This window comes from Astatotilapia calliptera, chromosome 4 (assembly GCF_964374335.1).
Source record: "Astatotilapia calliptera chromosome 4, fAstCal68.1, whole genome shotgun sequence".
NCBI lineage: Eukaryota > Metazoa > Chordata > Actinopteri > Cichliformes > Cichlidae > Astatotilapia > Astatotilapia calliptera.
The window spans coordinates 6,197,219-6,218,113 of record NC_137425.1 but is presented as its reverse complement, the minus strand read 5'-3'; the positions used below and the strand labels follow the sequence as shown (position 1 = coordinate 6,218,113).

The following is a 20,895-nucleotide window of genomic DNA, read 5'->3' as shown; positions in this document are numbered from 1 at the left end:
AAGTCCCAATATAAAACTAAACTGTTTACACAGTTTGACACTACGTTCTAAATCTGGAAGCCCAAACAGCTAGGTAGACATGAAAAGCACCAGCATGCAATCGCAGTCTTGTGTTTTAGATTCGTGTTTAATCTAGACAGAATCTAGCTGAGGGAATATTCCATCACGCCAAGGCTTAGATGAAGTCGATGTCAGTTCTGTGTTGAAAAGCTTTACAACACACCCCAAAAGATGCAGTCTGTTAACTTCCAATAAATGTTGCTATGCCTCCTTACATCCCGATGTGTGTGAAAAGGTCCAATTGAATCTTTGTTGAAAAGCAATAAAACATGAAAAATCCAAGGATTGAATACTTTATAGGCAGTGTAAATTTCAAATGAAAAAACATGGGTATGTAACAAACTCTCAAATTTTCCAGCGACAAAAAAAAAAAAGACATTCATAATGGCTTGATTTTTTTTTTGTTTTTCCTGAAAAAAATACCACCTCTTTAAGAACCAAATCATAAAATCTACATCGTAAGTCGAGGACAACACAACAATGTTGTGGAAAAAAAAAAAAAAAAAAGATTAAACGAAAATCTTTTGTAGAGTGCAATTTTCCAGTACCCCGCATACCCTCCCCCCTGCCCACCTTCAGGTGATCCACCGTACTGTGTTCTTTGGCTCAGCCTGTTCACAACTCAAGCCACCTGTCCTTAACTAATCATCGGAATAACAAAAATAAAAGACTGAACGGGTAATCAGTTACCCAACACATTAAAACTCTAACCTTAAACCACTGAAGCTGCAAGTCAAGATTGAAACCAGTGCAGAAATGTTCATGACATCACCAAACCAGTGGGATGCTGTTTTTGGCATACTGTCAGTGGCCCGTGCTGTGAGATGACTACTACGCTGGGGATGGAATTGAACTGATTTCCAGATAGGGGCAGGGTCTCTCCTTCTGTACAGATCGCCAGTACAGCAACATAAAGTGGGTGAGTGTGAAATGGATGAGGCAATGCAGAGGCTCCCTCTGGTGGTGGGAGGAGAGCAGGGTTGGCACAGTGGCAGAGCTCCCTGGACTCTTGGCTCAGCTCAGCGCTGCTCAGTTTGTCAGTGATGGCGCGTTTCAGTCTGAATCAGAGTCTGACGACCCCTGTGAGTTCGACTCACTGCTGCTGTCCTCCGACTTGTTCTCCTTGTCGTCTGCTTCGTCGTCCTCTTCGTCGTCTTCATCGTCGTCATCGTCCTTCTTTAAACAAAAAGAAATATATACACGCATTTTCAGCAAAAACTCAAAACCACTGGTTGCAACTATCTCATGTATCTGAGCAGAGAAAACACTCACGTCATCATCATCCTCATCGTCCTCACTGGAAGAGTCGCCTTCACTGGAAGCTTTCTCCTGCTCATCGTCGTCGTCATCCTCCTCATCGTCGTCATCATCCTCGTCCTCCTCCGTATCCTGCAACAAGTGATCCCCCCCTTTCAGATAATGCTAATAACATGACTATAAAAAATTTAAGTTTCTGCTCAACTCAGCTCCAAGACAGTAAACAAAGAAATAAGTCTGTACTCACAGATTTCTTGGCCTTTGCCTTGGGGCCTCCTGGTTTTGCTGTAGTTCTTCTTTTCTGAATGATTTGCGAAATAATAGATCATTAAAATATATCAAAAACAGATATTGCAATTTCAGCTGTTTGTAAATGCTAGCTGTTACAAATCAAAAACATTCCTCACTTGTGAATTATATTCTTTGTAAGTGTTTCTCTCTTGCGAAGACAAACTCTGTGGAAAGACGGAAATAGATTTTTCCAAATGTCTCAAAAACATCTTGCCTCCCCCCCCCATCCATTAAATTCTTCTTACAGCGAGCCACTGTTCCAGTTGGACTTTGTACTGCCTTTGCTTCTCCTCAGCAATCTTCTTGTAGCGGTCCTTGTCCTTCAGTGGTAACCTCTGCCAGCGGCTGCCAATCTCAGCCATCCGCTCTTTCATTGGGAGATGATTCAGCTCTCCATTGGACAGCATCTCCTGAGAGAACTTCTGATATCCATTTCTAGAGTCAAAGTAAAAGGAGAAAAAAAAAAAAGTCAGGCCTTCGAATCGGCTAAATCAGGCAGCACAGATGAGCTGAATGTCGCAAACTTACGATGGCGGTTTCTTGGGTTCACCCTCAAATTTCATCTTCTTCCCTGAGGCAATGGCAGCAGCAGGCGAGCGCATCTCACTTACTTCTCTCTGTTGAGGACAGGTAAATCAACATTTAGCTCTCACTGGTTTCATATAGAGAAACAGGAGATTTTATTGAGACTGTGTCCTAACCTCATATCTTTTCTGGTCTTCTGCTGCCTTTTTGATCCACATAATCTTCTCTTTTTTCTCCATGGTGCTCCAGGTTCCTTCCATTGCTTTCTGTGCCTTTGGCCGGTCGTTCTGCAAACCACATACAGGCATTAAATCCATTCCCGGGTATGTTATCTGTGTTTCCAGCACTCTGTCATCAACAGCATTACACATCTGTAGCTCATTGTTAACATCAGCATGATTATTAAGTAAATTTCTATTCACAAAAACATCCAAATATTTTAACGATTTGCTATTATACTGAATAATGTGGGCTAAAATACAACAGCTAGTTTGTGGATACCTTAAATCTGGCCAGGTAGTCGCCTATAACACTCTGCTGCCAGATGTCTTGTGCATTTTTGGGCGGATCTGGGAGTCGACTGCGGTCCTCTTTTTCCTTCTTCTCCGATTCTGCCTTCAACACCGATTCTAAGCGCTTAAACTTCTCCTAAATCATTAGAGAAATCCAGCACATCACAAAATAATTGAAAAATCCCACTTTCAGAATAACCTTTGAACTTGAAAGCCTACCGATGCGGCATTTCTGTTCCATAAACTAACACGTTACCTTCTTCTTATCTGGCAGCTCGTTCCACATGCGAGCAAGAAGTCTTGTGATCTCACTGTCAGCGAGGTCTGGCCGCTCCTGCTGCAGTTTGGGACGTTTCTCCTCAGCAAATATGAACATGGCTGAAATGGGTCTTTTGGGTTTTTCTGGATTTGCCTGCAAGTTCCACGTGAGAATATCAGAATAATACATGAAAGCATCTATGTAAATACAAATCTAACTGTAAAGCACACCTGAATTTAAAATTCTTATTAAAATGTTATTGCATTATGCTGCAGTTTTCTCTTTCTGTACCTCTGAAAAACAGACCGATTGGCTCTCTGAACAGTTTCGCACAAATATATTTTCCTTGGCTTCATACCTTTCCGTGTTAGGTGAACATGTAAACAGCTACACTATATATCAGGAAATAACACGGAACAAAATCTGACTCGAGGACATATTGCATTGCTACACTGACAAGTTGTGTTTTTCTTAAATGACTGCATCATTATCAAAAACATAAAAAGTTGCTGTATTCTGGGACATACGTTTGCTTTAGAGTTTTTCTTTTTAGATGCGGGACTATTGGCTCCAGTGCTTTTCTTAAAACCAGTCTTCGCCTCACCCAAGACCCGCTGCTGCTCCTCCTCTGATATACTCTACAGATGCACAGCAAATAAACCACACATAAGAAACACTTCCAGTAAAAACAAAACATGTAAACAATGTTTGAGACTTACACTGAGAAATCTGTTCATCTCAATTTCATACTCTTTTTTCCTCTGAAAGAAAAAAAAAAGACAAAAAAAAAGTGACAATTTAGATAAACTTGCTTTATTTATTGACTTTTTCCTCTCGGTTATTCATGATTCTCAAGTCACCTGTTCGCAGCGTTTTTGGTAGGCGTCCTTTTCACCCTGCTTTAGCAGCTTCCACCGCTGACTACACATCACCATACGCTCTGTGCTGGGAACGTCCTTCATGCTCGACATTAGCTCCGCACAGAACATCGAGTAACCGTTTCTGAAAGCATTCAAACACCACATGTTAAAACCAAATATCTCGCAAGGGCAGTGACTCCCTCCCTCAGATGTGTCAGGAGAGTATTTGTAGCCGTGACTCACGGAGGTGGTTTGTCAGGACGTCCGTCAGATTTGTCCTTCAGGTGCCTCTCTGCCTTGGTCAGGGTGGACTTTACGATGTCTTCCTGAGTCATATTTAACTCCGGATGCTGTTGGATGTATTCACGCATCGTCTCCTGGAAGATCGCAAAAAATCCTCAGTTAAAAATTATTTTCTTTTGTCATCTTTTGTCATCTAAGGCAACCACACACTGATTCTTGTCTCACCTCATACTGCTTCTGCTGTTCCAGCGACTTGGTGATCCATTTGAGCCTCTTTTTGTCAGAAAGCTGCGTCCACTGTTTGCCAAGACTATCTTTAATGTCTTTGGTGGTCGCCTGGGTGAGACACAGAAAAAGTTAAAATCTCTGAAAGCGGCTAAAAGTTGCATTCTGTTTGTTGCGCAGCTAAACTCACATCAGGGTGCAGCTTGAGGAAGGCCTTCTTTTCGTGGTTGTACCACAACTGTTGGGGCGTCTTGGGCTTTTCTGGTACATTTGAGCCTTTTTTGGCCATGCTCTCCACCAGGTCTGGATGCTCTTCCCTGTTTAGGCATCATAAAAAACGTATTAAACAGGTATTATGCATTTTAGGCTTATGTGTTATGACTAGTTTAAAAAAATAAAGTAGTAAATCATCTCACCTGAACTTCATCATACTTTGAACAAATGTTTCCTTATCTCGTAAGAAGTCGTCAACATATTTTTTCTGTAGTTATGAAAAGAAACGTTATTTTTCCAAGGATATTTTTTAGGAAAAAAAACAAAAAACATGATGGTCAAAACAGTGGTGTTCGTCTTTGACTGACCTTCTTTTTATCAGGCAGCTCCCGATACTTCTTAGATAGGATTTTAGTGAGGTCCAGGTTGCTCATCTCAGGGTGCAGCTTTGCATACTTGGCCCTCTTCTCCATAAAGAAACGGAAGTATGGAGTCAAAGGCTTCTTGGGGAAATCTGGGTGTTTCTGCATTTGTGGGAGGGAAAGGGGACGGAATTACTTAAGCCTTGAACTCCACTAACACAACTGGCAGGCCATAAAATCATGTGAATGTTGACTTGAATTCACCTTTATTTTCTTGCCCTTGTATGGGTTCTTTATGTAATCTTGAGCATCAACTATCAATTCTGTCAGGGTCCTGAATTTACGAATCTGTGTTTGGCAGGAAAACAAAACGGAGAAACTCAGAAGACTTGACTTAACAGAACAATCTGACTTGGAGAAAAATCGATACAAATCAACTCACCTCTTTCGACACCACCTGCCATTTCTGCTTGCACATCTCAGCTGTGTAGGAATTGAAAGCAACTTTCTGCCAGTCCAGGTGGGACTCTGATGTTTTGTATTTAGTCAGGTCTTTCTGTGGAAGAGCCACTTTCATGGCCTCCAGCAGTCTTAAAAGGTCATCCTGCGCCCATACTGTGAAAATGTTAAAAGAGAGAGAGAGAAGAAAGACATAAAAATCACAAAGGAAAAAAACAGATCTGCCCAAAATGTCTTTCAAATTATACATCCTTTTGTGTATTCTGACAAGAAAATTTTTTAATTACTATTCTATTCTTACTATTGGCTTACTATTGGTAAACCATATATTCTAATCTAATCGGAATCAAACATTCAGTTTTAATTGCTGTAATTCTTAGAAGAACTAGTACATTAATCACGTTTAATACTAAGGTCTTAATATACAAGGTTATGTAAAGTGCTGCCTTGCCATGATTAATCTACATATCAACTCTGTTCAGAAAAACTTGATTTAGCAAAAAACCCACCTTGGTCTTGTGTCGTTGCCTCCATTTCTCCATTCATTTGCGGATATTCTGTCTTGGATCTGCGAAAAAAAAATAAATCCCATAAGATTATTTAAAAGCATATCTTTTATATATCGACTTCAATCAAGAACCAATCAGCAGTTTATAATATACATATTCGTGTATATTACCTTTAACCAGTTCGTGATCTTTAAAAATAGTAATTAATGTTATTTTGTTTTATTTGTATAAATGGGCTTAATTACCAATTAATGTGGCTAATTCTTCATATAAAAGTAATAATGACGAGTCAAAGTCGTTAAATTTAAATTTGGCTCGACATAATGGTTTATGTTCATTACACCGCCCCTTAAACGTTTACGCTACATGGTGAGACATAGGCTATTGCTTGTGACGGCTTCAAATCTCAAATAACACTGCGGAGGGCTTCAACTAGCACATCTAGCTACGACAACAGGAGTCTCCGTCGAGCAAATTTTGCCAACCGGAATTTGGCGTATTAGTACTGTCCTTATTCCACAACAAAAGTATCGTGGACACACAGGAGCGACCATTTTCTCGCCTGGTCCGCTCAGTAATGGAGGATTTTCTGTCGGAGCTGAGGTTGGGGAGGATCCACGGAAGGAGGAAGCGAATGGACGTGGACGGACGGGCAGCTGTAGGCGACCAGCTGACCACGGACGAGGGATCTGCTTTCGGTCTCCGAGAAAGGGGAATGGTAGCTTGGAAGCACTGCAGCCAAATGCGCCACTCGACAGAGGCGCCTCATCACCGTTGGGCGCTGATCTAGCTCCGCCACGCAAAACCTATAATCTTCTCCTCGTAGTGTTAACTGAGACCGGAGCGATGAAATCGAAAATAACATTCGTTTACAGTAAAGAAATGTGTTTTAAGGCTATCTGCAGGCCGTTTTTATTCAAGTTATAGGCGTTTCAGAGTGGGATTTGCTAGCAAAATCCAGAGCATTCTTCAGCGAGGCGTAACCGAGCTGTGTTCCAATGATGGCGGCTGCTCGTTGTTCATCTTGTCCTTGATGGCCCCAGCTCAATGTGGTGTCAACCGTGTGACCTAGCTACATTTAAACGATCGATTTCACCATTTATGTAACTAAATAACCTCCACGTTGTATATAAGAAACTCTTGAAACATAAAATCTACCTTAAATTTAATTATTATGACAATATGCGTGATATAAATTTTGAGTGTTGAGGCATTACACGAGCAAGGACGATTTGACACACCGAATGCGGCTAAAATTGGGACATTTTCTTTTAAATATTATTAGCTATGCCTTTTTAAATGTTATTTAATACAAGGCTTTAGGCTTTTTGGCATCTAAGAACAATTTCGTGTCCTGCAGAGTAGACCTGGACCACATTGACATTAGCTGCTGTTTACAACCAATCATCTAAATCACGTAACGGTTTTTATTTAGCTGCCTTTAATAAAAAGCAACTAATTTAAATGGTGGACAGCGTAGATGGATTAGTAACAAATTGTAGAAATGCCCGTAAATATCGTGGTGGCTGGAAAGTCTTGCGGAGGCGCAGGAAGAAAGAAGAAAACGGAAAATGTTTTTAACGGGCAAATGTTATCGCGTCAAACTGATTTTATTTTTTTTTAAACCACGATTCAGTTTTAACCGTAGCTGCTTACAGTTCCGGTTGCAGTATTGTAGCATTAAACGGCATCTAAAATGGTTAGCTAAAGCTCCGAGGAAACATGTTAACAAACCGCGGCTGAGTAGCTTCTCTGGCGCGACAAACAGCTCCAGGTCCGCCATGCTTCAGCTCTGCTCTACAAGGAAACCTACCGTGACAAGGTCCAATGGCGCACTGCAAACACAGAGAAACGGAGCTTAAAACTAAAGCCAGGGCGTCGCAGACTCCCTTCCCTCGATCCAAAAGCGTTTAAGCGAGGGCAAGAAGGCGGGTTCTCCGAGCTCGGTCGTCGGAGGTTCTGGGCTAGCCAGTGAGAGAGAGGGGGAGAGAGAGGGCGAGTCTCTGCACGGTGAGATATTAAACTGAGATCCCTGATGGCTAACCGAGAGAGGCGGCTGGCTGTTCCGCCAACAGCCGCATGGAGGTCTCGGCGCGGAAACCACCGTTTATTCTCCTACGCAAATACTCCCTGTATAGCAGGAGCAGGCGAGTTTCGATGAAGGGGTTAGCTCAAAATAGTCCTTTTTCGTGTTATTTTGAAAAGAAATTTATCACGTTTACCCCGGGGTCTTACGTCCAGTTCCTTCCCCGCTGTTTGGGACAAGAAATTCGGGTATGGCCGCCGTCGTCTGTACCCTACCACCGTCGGTTTATTTCGCTACTACAAAGAAGCTGCCGACCGAGGCGCTTTACGAGAAAACAAAAACATGCATTAAATGTATATTTATCGCGTATATATATATTTGGTGGCTTTTTCGCGGTTTGTTTATCACGTACGCGCATTGTATATTGAAACCGATCGGCTGTTGTGTTGGCTTACCTGTCTCTCAGCGTGAGTCTCGGTGTCGCTGTGGAGGAAGAAGGGGAGGGTTGAACGATAGCCAGCACTGCGCCGTCGGTCCTGGGCTCCAGTCCCCGCAGAGATGGTCCTTCCCCCCCGCCTCCATCTCACTCGCCGTCTCCCTCCACTCAGCGCGCAGCAGCTCTTCTCTCTCCATCCAACCATTTCGCTACGCCGAGACCTCCACATTTTTTCCGATCTCTCAGTTTGAATACAACCGAGGGCGATTATTTTTACTCCCGCAGGCCGACCCCGTCACATCTGCAGCGAAGTTTGAACCCACCGAATACTTTATCGGGTCACCGAGAGTGCAATGAAAGCCAACGTTTTACAGGTGATTGTAAAATTCATGCAACTCAATCAACTCACGTTTTTCCCTCAGATTTTTTTATATCAACTTAAAACCGAAACTTCACAAATTTTACTTAGAAACGCCAGATTTCCACTTAAAATATAAATATTAAAGTGGTCTATAAAGCAGAAACCGCGCAGTTTCTCGCTGCTCCTAACCTCTTTTTTGTATATTGTAAGCGGCTGTTTGACAGCTTCATTTTGGTACAGCATGTTTTGCTTTTCAACTCCACCTTGTGTGTTTGTGGGCGGAACCCCCGGCCATCCAATCCAGGCAGTCCGATTCAGGGAAAACAAATGACTTTCAGGCCCTCGGCCTTGTTAAACCGTGTTGCGTTCCCATGGTGTAGGAAAAACGGGTATCTTTGCATGTTCAGACAAATGAAGACATGCTTGAATGAATAAGTCACATAGAGCTGATCTTAACTTTACGAAATGTCACATTTACCTATAGAAAACAAACAAAACTCATTGTAAAGAGGCAGGGGACTTAGCAGTGTGTAATGAATGTTTTTAAAATGTAAGACTCAGAACCAAGGGCGTAGATTTGGTTTTGGCATTGGTGGGGACGGATGATTCAACCACTGAACCCTGCCCTGTTTCTTTTTTTCCTTTTTGTCTTTGCTTCTTGATTTAAAAAAAAAGGAGAAATATACTTGCCTACATATGCTATTCTGCATGCTTTTAAACCATTTAAAATGACAGTTCATAGTTTTATATGTGAATTATATAATGTTAAATTACTATTAAACAAATGACTAAGTATTTTAGGCTTTAGTTTACTTCAGCCATATTCCATATAAATCAGGTATCATACAAACATAAAAATAGCTTCAAATACAGTCATGACAATAAAAGAATATGACTTTAAGAACTTAACAACATTAGTTCAGTTGTAGTACACCAACATCTCTAACACATTAGCACTAAGGGAACACTGAATGACCTGGTGGTTTTTGTCCATAAAACTACTCATCTAAGATTACCACAAAAGATCTCTCAGCAAAATTATGCAACATTTTAGGCACAATATTGCCCCTATCAAATCAGTGAGCTGGGATTTTTTTTTTATTCTAAACATGAACTACTGTTACAGCAACAGACATGGACTACTGGTGCCCCACACAACAACTCAATGTGGACTACGTGAAGGAGCCAAACACATGCCTTCTCCTCTCGTTAACTGAGATAAACTGCTGGCATATTTGTTTTACATCTATACTGTCCAGTCTCTCCTGGTGGACCTTAGCCATCTTTTTAGTCTTCTGAGAGCACTGAAGCTTCTTTCAGCCTCAGTACATGTGTTTTATCCTCAGATTAAAATTATTATTGTGTGCTTGATGTGCCTCACCTTTGGCCCTGGCTCTTCCCCTCTGACTGCACTAGGACATATTGCTACCTGATAAAATAACACATGGATTCGTGCCATATAAAAAGTGAGACACATCAATTCAGATTCTTTGTCAAATATACACTAATGAATCAATTTACATCAGCAGCCTAACAACTATCATGATAATAAATACTAGTTAATCTATAGCACCAAATCATCAGTCAGTCACCTGTGACCTCGCCTCTTCACCTCTGTCCGAGCTACAACATGGCAGAGCTGCCTCTGTCACCTGATGAATAACAGTGAGACATTCCAAATACATGCAGTCACACGTGCTTCAAATACAGTAATGAACCACCAAGTCATCATCCAATTTCACCTGTGATTCTTGTATCACCATTACTCTATCACCTGACAAATAGGACATACATGACAATAAGAATAAAATGGGGAGCTGCTTCAGTGTTTCTGTCAATTTGTGCAGATCTTGACTCATCAGTAATGTTTGTAGGGTGAGTACATTTTTAAAACACTTTGTGCAAACTGCACTCCAAGGTGGAATATTTGCAAAATCACGACTACCTCATGATATTTTGTCTCAAAAATTAACCCTATGAATATGTCAGTGCCATTAGGAAGAAATTATTGTGTCACCAACATTTTAATGTTACACATAAAATTTTTACAGCCTCTGTAAACTAGTATCCTGGCTTGCTCGAGGCTGCCGTTTTCTCTGACAGTTTCAATCAAAATTAGAAATGCTACTCTGGGAGACTGAGATAACTAATAGTGCTGCCTGTTGTGCAGTTAGTTTCCGAAATACTTTTTTATATCCAGGTTCTTCCTTTTTGCTGCCATCCTCCTCGCCTCCTTGCAGGTCCTCGCAGCGCAGGCTTGCAGCTGCTAAAACTAAACAGAGCTCCCTGAAAGGCACAGCCAATCACATTGGCCATATTTGTCACATGAGGCAGGACTCCAGTAGAGAACGTAATTTAACTCTTTCTGCACCGCTGGCTGAATGAGACGTTGACGGATCGTTTTTTTTTTAATCGAGTTTGTTTTTCTTTACTCGAAGAGATCAAATTATTGGTGGGGACAATTGAATAATCGCTGGATATTGGTGGGGACATGTCCCTTCCGTCCATGCCAAATCTACGCCCTTGCTCAGAACAAGAAATTTACCCCTTTCCTGCCGTGATCATTTTCCCCAAAGGATTTTAACTATTTGTGTCGCAGTTCAGTTTGCCTCAAAGCAGTTGCACTATTTAAGGAATAGGAAAATCCAACTATGTTTGTCTTGACTGAATATTAGTAACATTATTAAAAAGTGACATCATGACATAAAAAATACATAACAAAGGGCATATTTTACAACTTCACGGTTTTGTATGTTGTGTATCTATATATTATGTGACATGTCATTCAGCTAAACATGTTTTACTAGTCTGAGAAAGAAAACAGTATTCCGTTTAATGATCCCCTCTGTGTTATTATCATAGTTCAGGCTAATAATAAGTAAGAATAGGCCCCTTGTCTTCCAGAGCAGCAGGACTTTGAAGTTTCCTGATATCATTGAAGGCAGCATGAAGCTGAGTGGCAGACATGCTCCTCACGCCCTCTCCTCTTTCTTGCAGGGTAAAAATAATGACAAACTGTTGACATGTGATGTGACATATTGTGTTACTTAATGCGTTAATGAAAACATGCGTTTTAAGGTTGTCTTTATTTTTTAATAAAATTAAATCCAAAGCATGTACAGTGTTTTGCACACAAATGTGATGGGCAACATAAAATGCACGACAAGGAAAATGTATACAGAGTTTTACCTGATTATGTCATCAGTATAACAATCAATACAAACAATAAGATCTCAGCTTCAACTATCTACCTGCACTGCACATCTCATTTAAAATCACAAAGCATTTAAACACTTACACACAAGCAGTGCATTTATATTTTATATAGGCCAACTGAACAAAAAAAGTCTAAACTGTTGCATAAAGAATACACAAAGTAAATGGGAAAACTTCAGAAACAACTTCACACTTTTCTGAATAATCTGATACACTATGGACAAAAGGCACATTATAGTCTCACAAAATTAATTATTTTGTGCTCATCTGAAGAGCTGACATCAGCTTTCCTTAGCTTAAAGTAAGGTGAAATTACATTATTATAACATAGGCAGAACTACAATTTAACTGCATTGTTGTAATATTAAAGCCATGCTGTAATTGAGCACTAAAAGAAAATAACACTATTATATATAAATGGATCTATCTAACATCTCAGGGGAAAATATCTCTTATTTTCAAAATTCATTCATTCATTTTTCCCTGAGAGAAAATGCCACTCTGTATCTAAGTACATAAACAGCCACTTATACCTTAAAAAACATTTTTGAAATCCTAAAACCTCAAAATATTAATTAGTAATACCTGATAGGTCTCGATGATGAAATTGAATACATTTTGGTTGTCTGTTATGGTTGCAAACACAAATTTAGATGCAGAAGTCATATATTAATAAATGTCAGGTAATGCCCTTTAAAGACAAACAATAATGGAACAGTTTGAATCTGCAAAGAAGTGGCATCACTAAATAAAATGTGACTATGAACGGTATGGTGATGTTTGTGGCAGTATGGATCCATCCTACTCATCCTCCTCAAATGTCACTTTGGCGTCATCAGCGTCCAGCTGCAACACATGCAGATCAGGTTACAACAAAGAAATGTACATATGAAATGACACGAAGAGCTACATCTGAAAAATATAGATAAGCACTTACACATTTCATTTCCATGGCAGAGAAGAGCCTGCCAGTCATGAACATGCGCAGAGGAACGGTAAGAATGAGAACAAAAGGCAGAGCCAGAGAGAAGCTGCTCATCTTCACCGCCCAAAGTACACCCAGGCACACGAGCTGGATCAGAGTGAACAGATGCATTCGCATGGTACTCACCTGTACAAATGACAAAAATAAGAGTGAGAAATGCACTAATTGACAAGCTATTTGGTAATTATTACACCATTAGACTTGGATATATAAGAAAAAGCAGGATGGGATACATAATCTAATGCAAGGAGCTGTGAACCATTGGCTGTTTTTGAAAGTACCGTTAACAGGTCTGGGAAAGTGAGTAAAAATGAAAGCAAGGTAAAAAATGATCACAAAGATATACAACAAAAGACACAAATGTGAGGCACAAAGCTACAAAGACATGCAAAAAATAGCAAATAGATTAAAAATTGTAAACAATACTAAATACTTTTTGTGCTCTGAGGAAAACTGTCTAACACAGTGAGTTAGCTTCAAAACATGAAGGTGTACGGCATGCAAATTTTTATGATTAGCTGATTAGTGTAAAATAAACTGTATTGTGCTGAATAGATACCCTGGTGGCATAGGCATCAGGGGGATGGTATTTCTTGGGAGTAATGAGCAGAAGGATCCTGTCCCACATCTGGATTCCATTTAGAGAAGTGATACCCATATAGAGGAAGATGCCAAACAAGGCTGTCATTGGAATCATCTTCAGAATAGGCTCCATGTAAATAGAAACTCCTGAAAATTGGCATGAGAGGTAAAATGGTTATTTACTCTGACTCTGAAGTGCCTGCATCATTGCTGTAGATGGCAGCACCTACCAATCATGATGGCCACAATCATGCCGCTGACCCTCTGCTCAATCACTTTCTCTATCTCTGGTTTGGGGCCCTTAGACATGACAGTGAGAGCATTGGCGTGGGTGACAGATCGCACAGTGGCAGCACTCAGCCAAGGGACTCCAAAGATAGATGCGATTCCTCCCATGGTGACCAGGATGAGAAGGTCCCAGTGGAAACCCGACCCTTTTATCATTTTCCTTTCCGCTTTGCTCACAATCAGCCTGGGATTCCCAGAGAACATTGAAAACAGAGATTTCTTAAATATTTTCTTTTTAAGTAGTTGAAATCACAAAAACTAATACTGTATTCGTTTAAAGTGTCACTCACGTAGTAATTTGGGACTCAAGGAAGATGAGGATGAAGACAAGCACTGCAGGTATACAGCTGGCACCTATCATCCAGCCGGGGAAAGGCTTCTTTTCTCCCATGGGATTGATAAACCATCCCCTCACCGTGGGGTTAGTCACTTCAATACCTTTTGGCACAACCAGTTTCTATGAGAAGACAGAGTGATGATGCTAATTAGAAAGACAGTTAAAGGTAGATTCTTTGGACTTCCATCATACATTTTGAGAACTGTTTGGATTCATAAAATTCATGCTAATGGGACAGACGTGGAGGGGGCAAGTTATCTTGCTTTCTCTCTAAGGGTTAGTTTAAAAAAGATAAGTTTAAGAATGCTAAACATGTGACATTAGAAAGGGTTTTGATTTGTCTTTGAATGTAGACACAGCTCTAACTGATCTCAAGAAAGGCACATTTCCATCTAATTTAGGGAATGTTTAAAAGCTCTGCACCTGATCACCATATAGGTGTAACTGGGTTAGAAACACTGAGCGTGTCAGATATGTATTTGGCTTGTGATTATTTGCACACAAAGACATGGATACTTTTTAAATAAATATTTTTTATATGCTCATTTCCACAACACTCACCTGAGTGTAAGCATCTTCAATGCTGATATCTACTGCAATCATGAAGAAAATAGCAATGGGGACTCCGAAATCTCCAATCAAACGACGAAGCTAGTAAGAAAGAGAGCAAAGGACACAAAAAGGTCAGATTCTCAGCATCTAAATAAAGTGTTGAGTTGGAAAACTTCTCCGTTAAAGACTTGATCTTACCCAGCCAGGAAGGAAATGGCCATTCTTAAATTGACGGAAGAAGTATGCAATGAAGAAGCAGCCAAACATCAGGCACATAGAGAGCAGGGCAGTGTTGGGGTATGCCCTTTCAATTTCAACATTCTTAACTGTTACATTTCCATCTGGATGAATCTCAACATGCTCCGTCATGACTGGGTGGAAAGGATTGTCCAGTGTATCATTCAGATATTCATAGTTCAGGATCAAAGGATGGGTTTTGAAGATCTGAAAAAGAGAAGGAATAGAATAGAATAGACCTTTGTAGTCATTGTACATGTACAACGAAATTATGAGAAAGTACAAGAAGATAAAGCAAATAAGACAGTTAGAGAAATCAAATTAAACCTTGAAGAGCTTATTGAAGGTCTCGTAGATGAAGATGAGAGAGATGAGGATGGAGAAGATTTCTTGGGTGAAGCGGGAAATGTATCGGACCAGGAAACTGCCCTCCATTGCCACGATGAGAACCACGATCACTATCAGCCACATACCCACCCATATGCGGCCTACGATGTACTCAATACCCTGCATCTTGCAGAACTGTTAAAAAAGGAAAAAAGGAAAGGAAGTTTTAAAAGTAGCCTTTAAGAAACTTGAGTTTTTGAGTTCTAACATGCAACGACTTTTACATACAACGAAAAAAGCTTCCTCAAACACCAGCAATGGTCCGGAAAAGCCGATGACAAGGACTGGCTGGGCGGCAATTAAACAGAAGAAGACACCCTGGGCGGCAGTGGAGATCATAAGCTCTGACACGCCCATCATTTTTTCCGTTTTGTCAGCTGGGTGCACACAATAAGGATGAATATTAATGAAACAAAGCAAATTTCTAAAACGAGTTAAGAATGCAAAATCACACATTTCTCTCTATGTCGCTCTCTTTTACCTAGAAGCCCTCCGAAGGTGATGGCTGGAGAAAGGGCAGCGAAGTAAATAAAGATGACGGCAGCAAGAACCTGAGGGTTCACAGCATCTGTGAAGTCGCTGATGTAGTGGCGGTAACGGCGCTTGATATCCTTCACCATGCCACCAAAAGGATAGCCCGTTCGGGCCAGAGGATCCTCCTTCGGCCCCGGTGGAGGTTGCAGAGCTAGAGAAACAAACAAATCAAATACATTTTATTTACTGCCAAAATCCTTCAGTTCTTCCTTATGCACGAGATTCTTTTAGTTTTTTTGTGTCCATTTTTTCTTTTTCTGTTACTGTGTACAATAAATTTAATCTAAAGGATCTATTACTCCCCAAACCTCATTGGCTCATTTTGCTGTTGTAGGTGTTGTAGATATCTCTTTTTAAACGCCAAATAGGAGCTTCTTATTTTAGTTGTATGCTGACCTTTCACCCTTTCCCCAAAGGTAAGACGGGGGTCAGTGGAACGGAGTCTGTCACTCAAGAGTTTTTTCTGGAAGTCAATCACCGGCTCCAGCATTGCCTTATCTTGGATCTGAGTGGGTGGAATCACAATGCTGCAGTCCATGAAGTCAGCGATGGCATCTGTGATCTCTTTTGAAGTCTGAGCCAAGTGAGCTTCCAGGCAGAACACCTGACATAGAGACAGATATAAGTTTTTATTCACCTGAAACCAAACAAATGAGGTGTCCTTTATTTTGATTAAACTGCGCAATTTCTACAGAGGCATGTTTCCTCTTCTTGCTCACCCAGTCGGCCAGCAGAGCACCCATGGCACGACCGCTTTCACTGTAGTTGATTCCACTGTGGCCGGGGCCCACCAACAGAAATATGAAGCGAACAGGGATAGAAGACTCCAGGACAGACTCCATCACTACAGAGTCACTCAGCCTGGCGAAGGCCACCGCTGGTTTCTGCAGGAAGTCCAGTTCGCCTGTGAGAAACACGCACATTTTGATATATCTGTTCCAGAACTAGGTACAAAAACTGAAGATAAATGAATGGGAAATCAGGAAAAGTTAGGCATACCTGAGAGGACAATTGAAGCCTCTACATTGTCAGAGCTGTCTCTCTGCAGAGAGAACAAGTAAAGTAGTAAAACATGTAAACTCTGCTTCACTGACAATAAATAAATAAATACACATATAATAATCTGCATAACCTCCCCCCAAATTTGTACCTTTTTCGTGACAGAAAAGGTCTGCATCTGAATATCACCAAAGGGAGTGACCACAGGTCCCTCAGTTTGACTGGAAGGACAAATCAAATGAGCAGTCATGTTTAAGAATTTGGCATCTTGCAAAAGAAATATGTTGTATGGGTTACCTGCGTTTCATCAGGAGAACTCTCATCAGGTCACCGTGATCACTGGAACGGATCACATCCTTGTTCAGCATTTCATCAACCATTTTCTCAACCACAGCAGACAGATTGCTGGCATTCATGTCAAGGATAATAGCACCTGGGGAAATGTAACACAGGTTTTAAAGTTTGATTTTATTCAGATATAAACAGTGATTTGTGTACACGTTAAGCTCCATACTCACCTGTACTCATGGCCTTGCGGACGTGGAGCAGGCTGGTAAAAGTGAGATAGGAGACATGAGAAGGACCCCATTTTCCTGTGGCCTGGTTAAAGTTTTCCTCGTAGCCCACCCAGCGGCCAGTCTCCTGCCAGATGTTTCCCTCGAGCTCATTCAGCTCCACATAGGCCTATGATAATTCAGTGTGATTAGTTCATTTCATTGGTGAATTTTAATAATGGATTTGAAACACTAAAAACTGTAAACTAACTTGGGCATCCCCTCTTGTTGTGGCATTGGTATTCAGGTTCAGAAACGCTGAAATAAAAAGACAGAGGTGTGATTTGTACGTAGGTATATAAAATCAAACCACAACACAGAGAAAACACAGACTTTAAGAAGACTTTACCCTCTGAATTGGTGGGAATGACGATGGGCTTCGGAGATGGCTCATCCTCTTCCACCTCCTCCCTCCCCCTTTCAAGGTCAAAGTCATCACTCTGACCTGGTATGGTCCTAGTGATAGCACCAAAGGAAAACACTATTTAAGATCAGGGATCATCATGAATTCTGCTCAAAAACACCTTCTGACATCACATCAAGTCTTACAGGCAAGTCGTAAAGACAAGCAAGCAGTTGATCTGTGATTAGATATAAATTAAAAAAATTACATTGCCTTATCTGTGTTTTTAGAGAGATTAACTTTGAAGTCAGTGATTGCATTTAGCAAAGTAAATATCTTTCCTTGATTAAATCAGTCAAACCACTCACACAGTTAGTCTGTCATTAGTGTCATTCTGAAAATGGCCACAAGATGGCAGGCTTGCTCAACTAATTTGTTAGCTGCTTTGTAGCGTAACGATGATTGGCTGTGTATCTCATTGCTGACCTATAAACTTAAACTACCTCTGCTACCCGGAATTCATGATAATTAAACATTTGTCAGTGTGCGAGCTTTTGTAAGAGGCATCCAGACCTCTCTTTCCTACATGACTTAAATCAAACATAATTGTAAGCTGTGGCTATTGAGAGCAGCCCAACACGCTGTTAGGCAGGCACTATAATTGTAAGCAGCTGCCCATGTATTACACCCAGAAGGTATCTCGCAATATACAAATGTCTCTTTTTGATATTTTTCTGACCATCTGATAAGCATCATTAAGTTTATGTGCTATTCTGTTGCTAAACTGCGATCAAGTAAATGTGGATGTTTTCACTTAATGCAGCTGACTACTGCTATTGCTGTATCTGAAAACCTAAACAATTAGCCAAAAGAGCCTAAAAGCCTCATAGCCTAACTTTGTGATGGAAACTTAACAGACAAAATAGTTTGATTAGAACTTAACCTAAATACAGTCATGGAGGAAGTTGTTGGGGCAAGAGTATGCTCATTCTCATTTGAGGGCAGGGAAGGACCCACTTATCTTATCAGAGACACCACAATTTCAACATAAACATGGACTGCAGTTTTGCTTAACGACGCCAGGAGGAACTCACAGCATCACTGGAGAAGGGAAGGCTGAGCCATTGTCTTCATACGACATGTCACTGCCCTAGATATGAGCAAAGTTGTAAAAGAAGTCATTGAAACAGCTGGATGAAAATGGATCAAAAAAAGTGACATAGATTTTAGATGGATGAATGGATGGATGTAAAATCACAAAACAAACAACCTCCTCAAAAGTTAAGTTGTTTTCCATGGATGTTGGCTTATCTGTCCTCCCAGTTTTCAGATACTTTCATGCATTCCCTAAGGCAGAGGATGAATGAACATATAATTAAAAACACATGGGATAACTAATAAGAAATAACAACACCTCACTATGGACTAAGTGCAAGACAGGTGTTTTATCTGTTGGGATTTCTGGCATACTTTGATTCCCTAAATGATCACAGTAAAACCTGCTTTGATCTTTTTTAGGGAGTTTCAATGAGGAATCCATCATATATCATCCTCGTTCCTCAGCAGAGTTGCAGCTGAGGGCAGATAATCAACCAGCCGTTAAGAATATGAACTACGTTACAGCTGAAAAAAAGGCCCTACAGTCTTATCTCTGGGTTACACCCTTCAACAAGACACATCTCTTATCCTCAACAGCACTACAGTAATAATTTTCAAATTTTGGACTATTTGGTATTGAACCATAAGTTATAGAAAAATATTATAAATCTAACTGAAATTTTTTTGAGTGTAGTGTATTTCAAGTTTTCAAACAAACGAACAAGTCTTGCACTTTTGGTATAAATGGCAACCGAAAATATTTGTTGTTGGACACCTAAAAGGTAGAAAAGTAAAGGTTTCACATTGCAAATCTACTCTATACCAGATTCGAATAATGCTTTTGCAATTCTTGGAACAAATGACATTAGTTAGTTTAAGTCTTAAGAAGGCGTTGTCATTTGCTGATAAAGATATTTTTCCCGGCACTGAAAATATGCAGATTATTAAACATATAGTCAGAATAAGCAGTAATATATATTTTAAACAATAATAAAAATCTAAACATTTCATGCATGTTCTATCATGCATTCAAATTAACAACAAAAAGCGGAAAATAAAGCAACAAATATAAACAACAAATTTTTTCTTTAACAAGATTACCAGAAAATTACTCAAGCAAATGAATTAATTTCACTCTAAACTTCTTACAAACATGTCAGAAACATAAAAAGCTTGACTCTATGTTCCTACTGGAGTACATTCCGATATCCATCCTGTTTGACCCCTTCCCTGTGGATCATTAATGCTAAAAAGTGTGAACCCTACAACAGGAGGTAACACCCCTACCTGTACACAGGTACTCCTACCAGGTTTCCAGCACAGGAAATAGGCCGATCACAGGCCGAGCCGTTCTGTCAGCTTCAACAAGCCCGGCGACAAAATGAGCCAGAACAAGCGAAAAGACAAATACAGCAAGAAAACTAGAGTAGCGGGAACACCCATATGAAACTACGTCGACCGTAAGAGGTGCAGTACCCTCCTGGTCCTCTGGTTGGCTGTTGGGGCAACCTGGCAAGGAATGGGTGGGGGGTGATAGAGACAAACATGGCTATCAGCCTTAGACACCTTGACATAGGGATATCCCAACCCTAATTTGGACGATCCGCCCTCTCAGCATGAACCAAGTCTGGACAGGGACAGCATGAAACAGCAAGCTGTACTTCAGCTTGTCGAAGGAGCACACATGGGCCAAAGAGGGTAAAGAAGGGGGCAATGTACCGTATCAAGAGCAGAGCATCCTACTACGTCAGTTTGTTTACGTACTGGGGATTCCCTCAAATTAGGGGTTGGGTGAGTGATGTGATGGGAACACATTAAACTCAACTTTTTTTTCGGTTACAGCCTTCAAGCTCACCTGGTTTGTCCCTCGAACATGTAATGTGGTATCAACAGGGTGAGACATCCTCAGCAGTTGCCTGGCGGTGGAGGCTGGTAGCTGGTGATAGATAAGCCACACATGGATGTGGCTAGACTGAGAAAAAGTGTAAAACAGATGAATAAAGACACAAAAACAATAAGAGCAACATAATTTTTTTCAAAACATGTGATAACAGCTTGTGGAAGAGCACTGCTAATGAGAATTTACTGCAGTGCAAGTCCAAAAACAAGTGCAGTTATCAGTCAACACACAAAGTAAACTGACCGTTTTCCTGTTCACAAGTCTTCTGGGGGTAAAACCAACCAT

The 20,895-nt window shown here is 40.6% G+C and overlaps 2 protein-coding genes across 6 annotated transcripts; both read right to left on the bottom strand.

Moving 5' to 3' along the window:
• Positions 1 to 337: 337 nt before the first annotated feature.
• On the bottom strand, positions 338 to 8,407 carry ubtf (upstream binding transcription factor). Of its 5 annotated transcripts, none has more exons than XM_080300765.1 (21): positions 8,257 to 8,407; positions 5,776 to 5,834; positions 5,250 to 5,422; positions 5,072 to 5,155; positions 4,814 to 4,969; positions 4,649 to 4,713; positions 4,423 to 4,549; positions 4,233 to 4,343; positions 4,008 to 4,141; positions 3,765 to 3,906; positions 3,624 to 3,665; positions 3,432 to 3,542; positions 2,902 to 3,057; positions 2,635 to 2,781; positions 2,310 to 2,420; positions 2,137 to 2,225; positions 1,854 to 2,043; positions 1,725 to 1,772; positions 1,565 to 1,618; positions 1,333 to 1,449; positions 338 to 1,236 (listed from the first exon to the last, which is right to left on the bottom strand). In XM_080300765.1, exons 2-21 carry the CDS (start codon positions 5,810 to 5,812, stop codon positions 1,114 to 1,116), a joined length of 2,217 nt encoding a protein of 738 aa, XP_080156891.1. In that variant the 5' UTR covers positions 5,813 to 5,834; positions 8,257 to 8,407; the 3' UTR covers positions 338 to 1,113. The 5 variants fall into 5 exon arrangements, with proteins under 5 accessions (XP_080156891.1, XP_080156890.1, XP_026020022.1 ...); XM_080300764.1 differs by having other exon boundaries at positions 7,998 to 8,263; XM_026164237.2 differs by lacking the exon at positions 8,257 to 8,407 and adding an exon at positions 7,589 to 7,845.
• Positions 8,408 to 11,665: 3,258 nt separating this feature from the next.
• On the bottom strand, positions 11,666 to 20,172 carry slc4a1a (solute carrier family 4 member 1a (Diego blood group)). The gene is made up of 21 exons (XM_026164236.2): positions 19,998 to 20,172; positions 18,883 to 18,959; positions 18,707 to 18,762; positions 17,619 to 17,725; positions 17,481 to 17,527; positions 17,234 to 17,399; positions 17,013 to 17,148; positions 16,867 to 16,936; positions 16,716 to 16,758; positions 16,436 to 16,620; positions 16,113 to 16,320; positions 15,664 to 15,867; positions 15,411 to 15,559; positions 15,123 to 15,317; positions 14,757 to 15,002; positions 14,568 to 14,657; positions 13,960 to 14,126; positions 13,612 to 13,853; positions 13,359 to 13,528; positions 12,752 to 12,925; positions 11,666 to 12,660 (listed from the first exon to the last, which is right to left on the bottom strand). Exons 2-21 carry the CDS (start codon positions 18,907 to 18,909, stop codon positions 12,616 to 12,618), a joined length of 2,727 nt encoding a protein of 908 aa, XP_026020021.2. The 5' UTR covers positions 18,910 to 18,959; positions 19,998 to 20,172; the 3' UTR covers positions 11,666 to 12,615.
• Positions 20,173 to 20,895: the final 723 nt, after the last annotated feature.

What these genes read in the sequence shown, in the direction of transcription:
- ubtf (XM_080300765.1), bottom strand. Translation starts at nt 5,812, where the DNA reads ATGAATGGAGAAATGGAGGCAACGACACAAGACCAAG. An exon ending in TCCTCAAGCTGCACCCTGAT is followed by an intron (nt 4,344 to 4,422) that starts GTGAGTTTAGCT and finishes TGTCTCACCCAG; the next exon opens with GCGACCACCAAAGACATTAA. An exon ending in ACTACCTGGCCAGATTTAAG is followed by an intron (nt 2,421 to 2,634) that starts GTATCCACAAAC and finishes TGTGGTTTGCAG; the next exon opens with AACGACCGGCCAAAGGCACA.
- slc4a1a (XM_026164236.2), bottom strand. Translation starts at nt 18,909, where the DNA reads ATGGAAAACAACTTAACTTTTGAGGAG. An exon ending in CCTTCAATAAGCTCTTCAAG is followed by an intron (nt 15,003 to 15,122) that starts GTTTAATTTGAT and finishes TCTCTTTTTCAG; the next exon opens with ATCTTCAAAACCCATCCTTT. An exon ending in CTGATGCCTATGCCACCAGG is followed by an intron (nt 12,926 to 13,358) that starts GTATCTATTCAG and finishes TCATTTGTACAG; the next exon opens with GTGAGTACCATGCGAATGCA.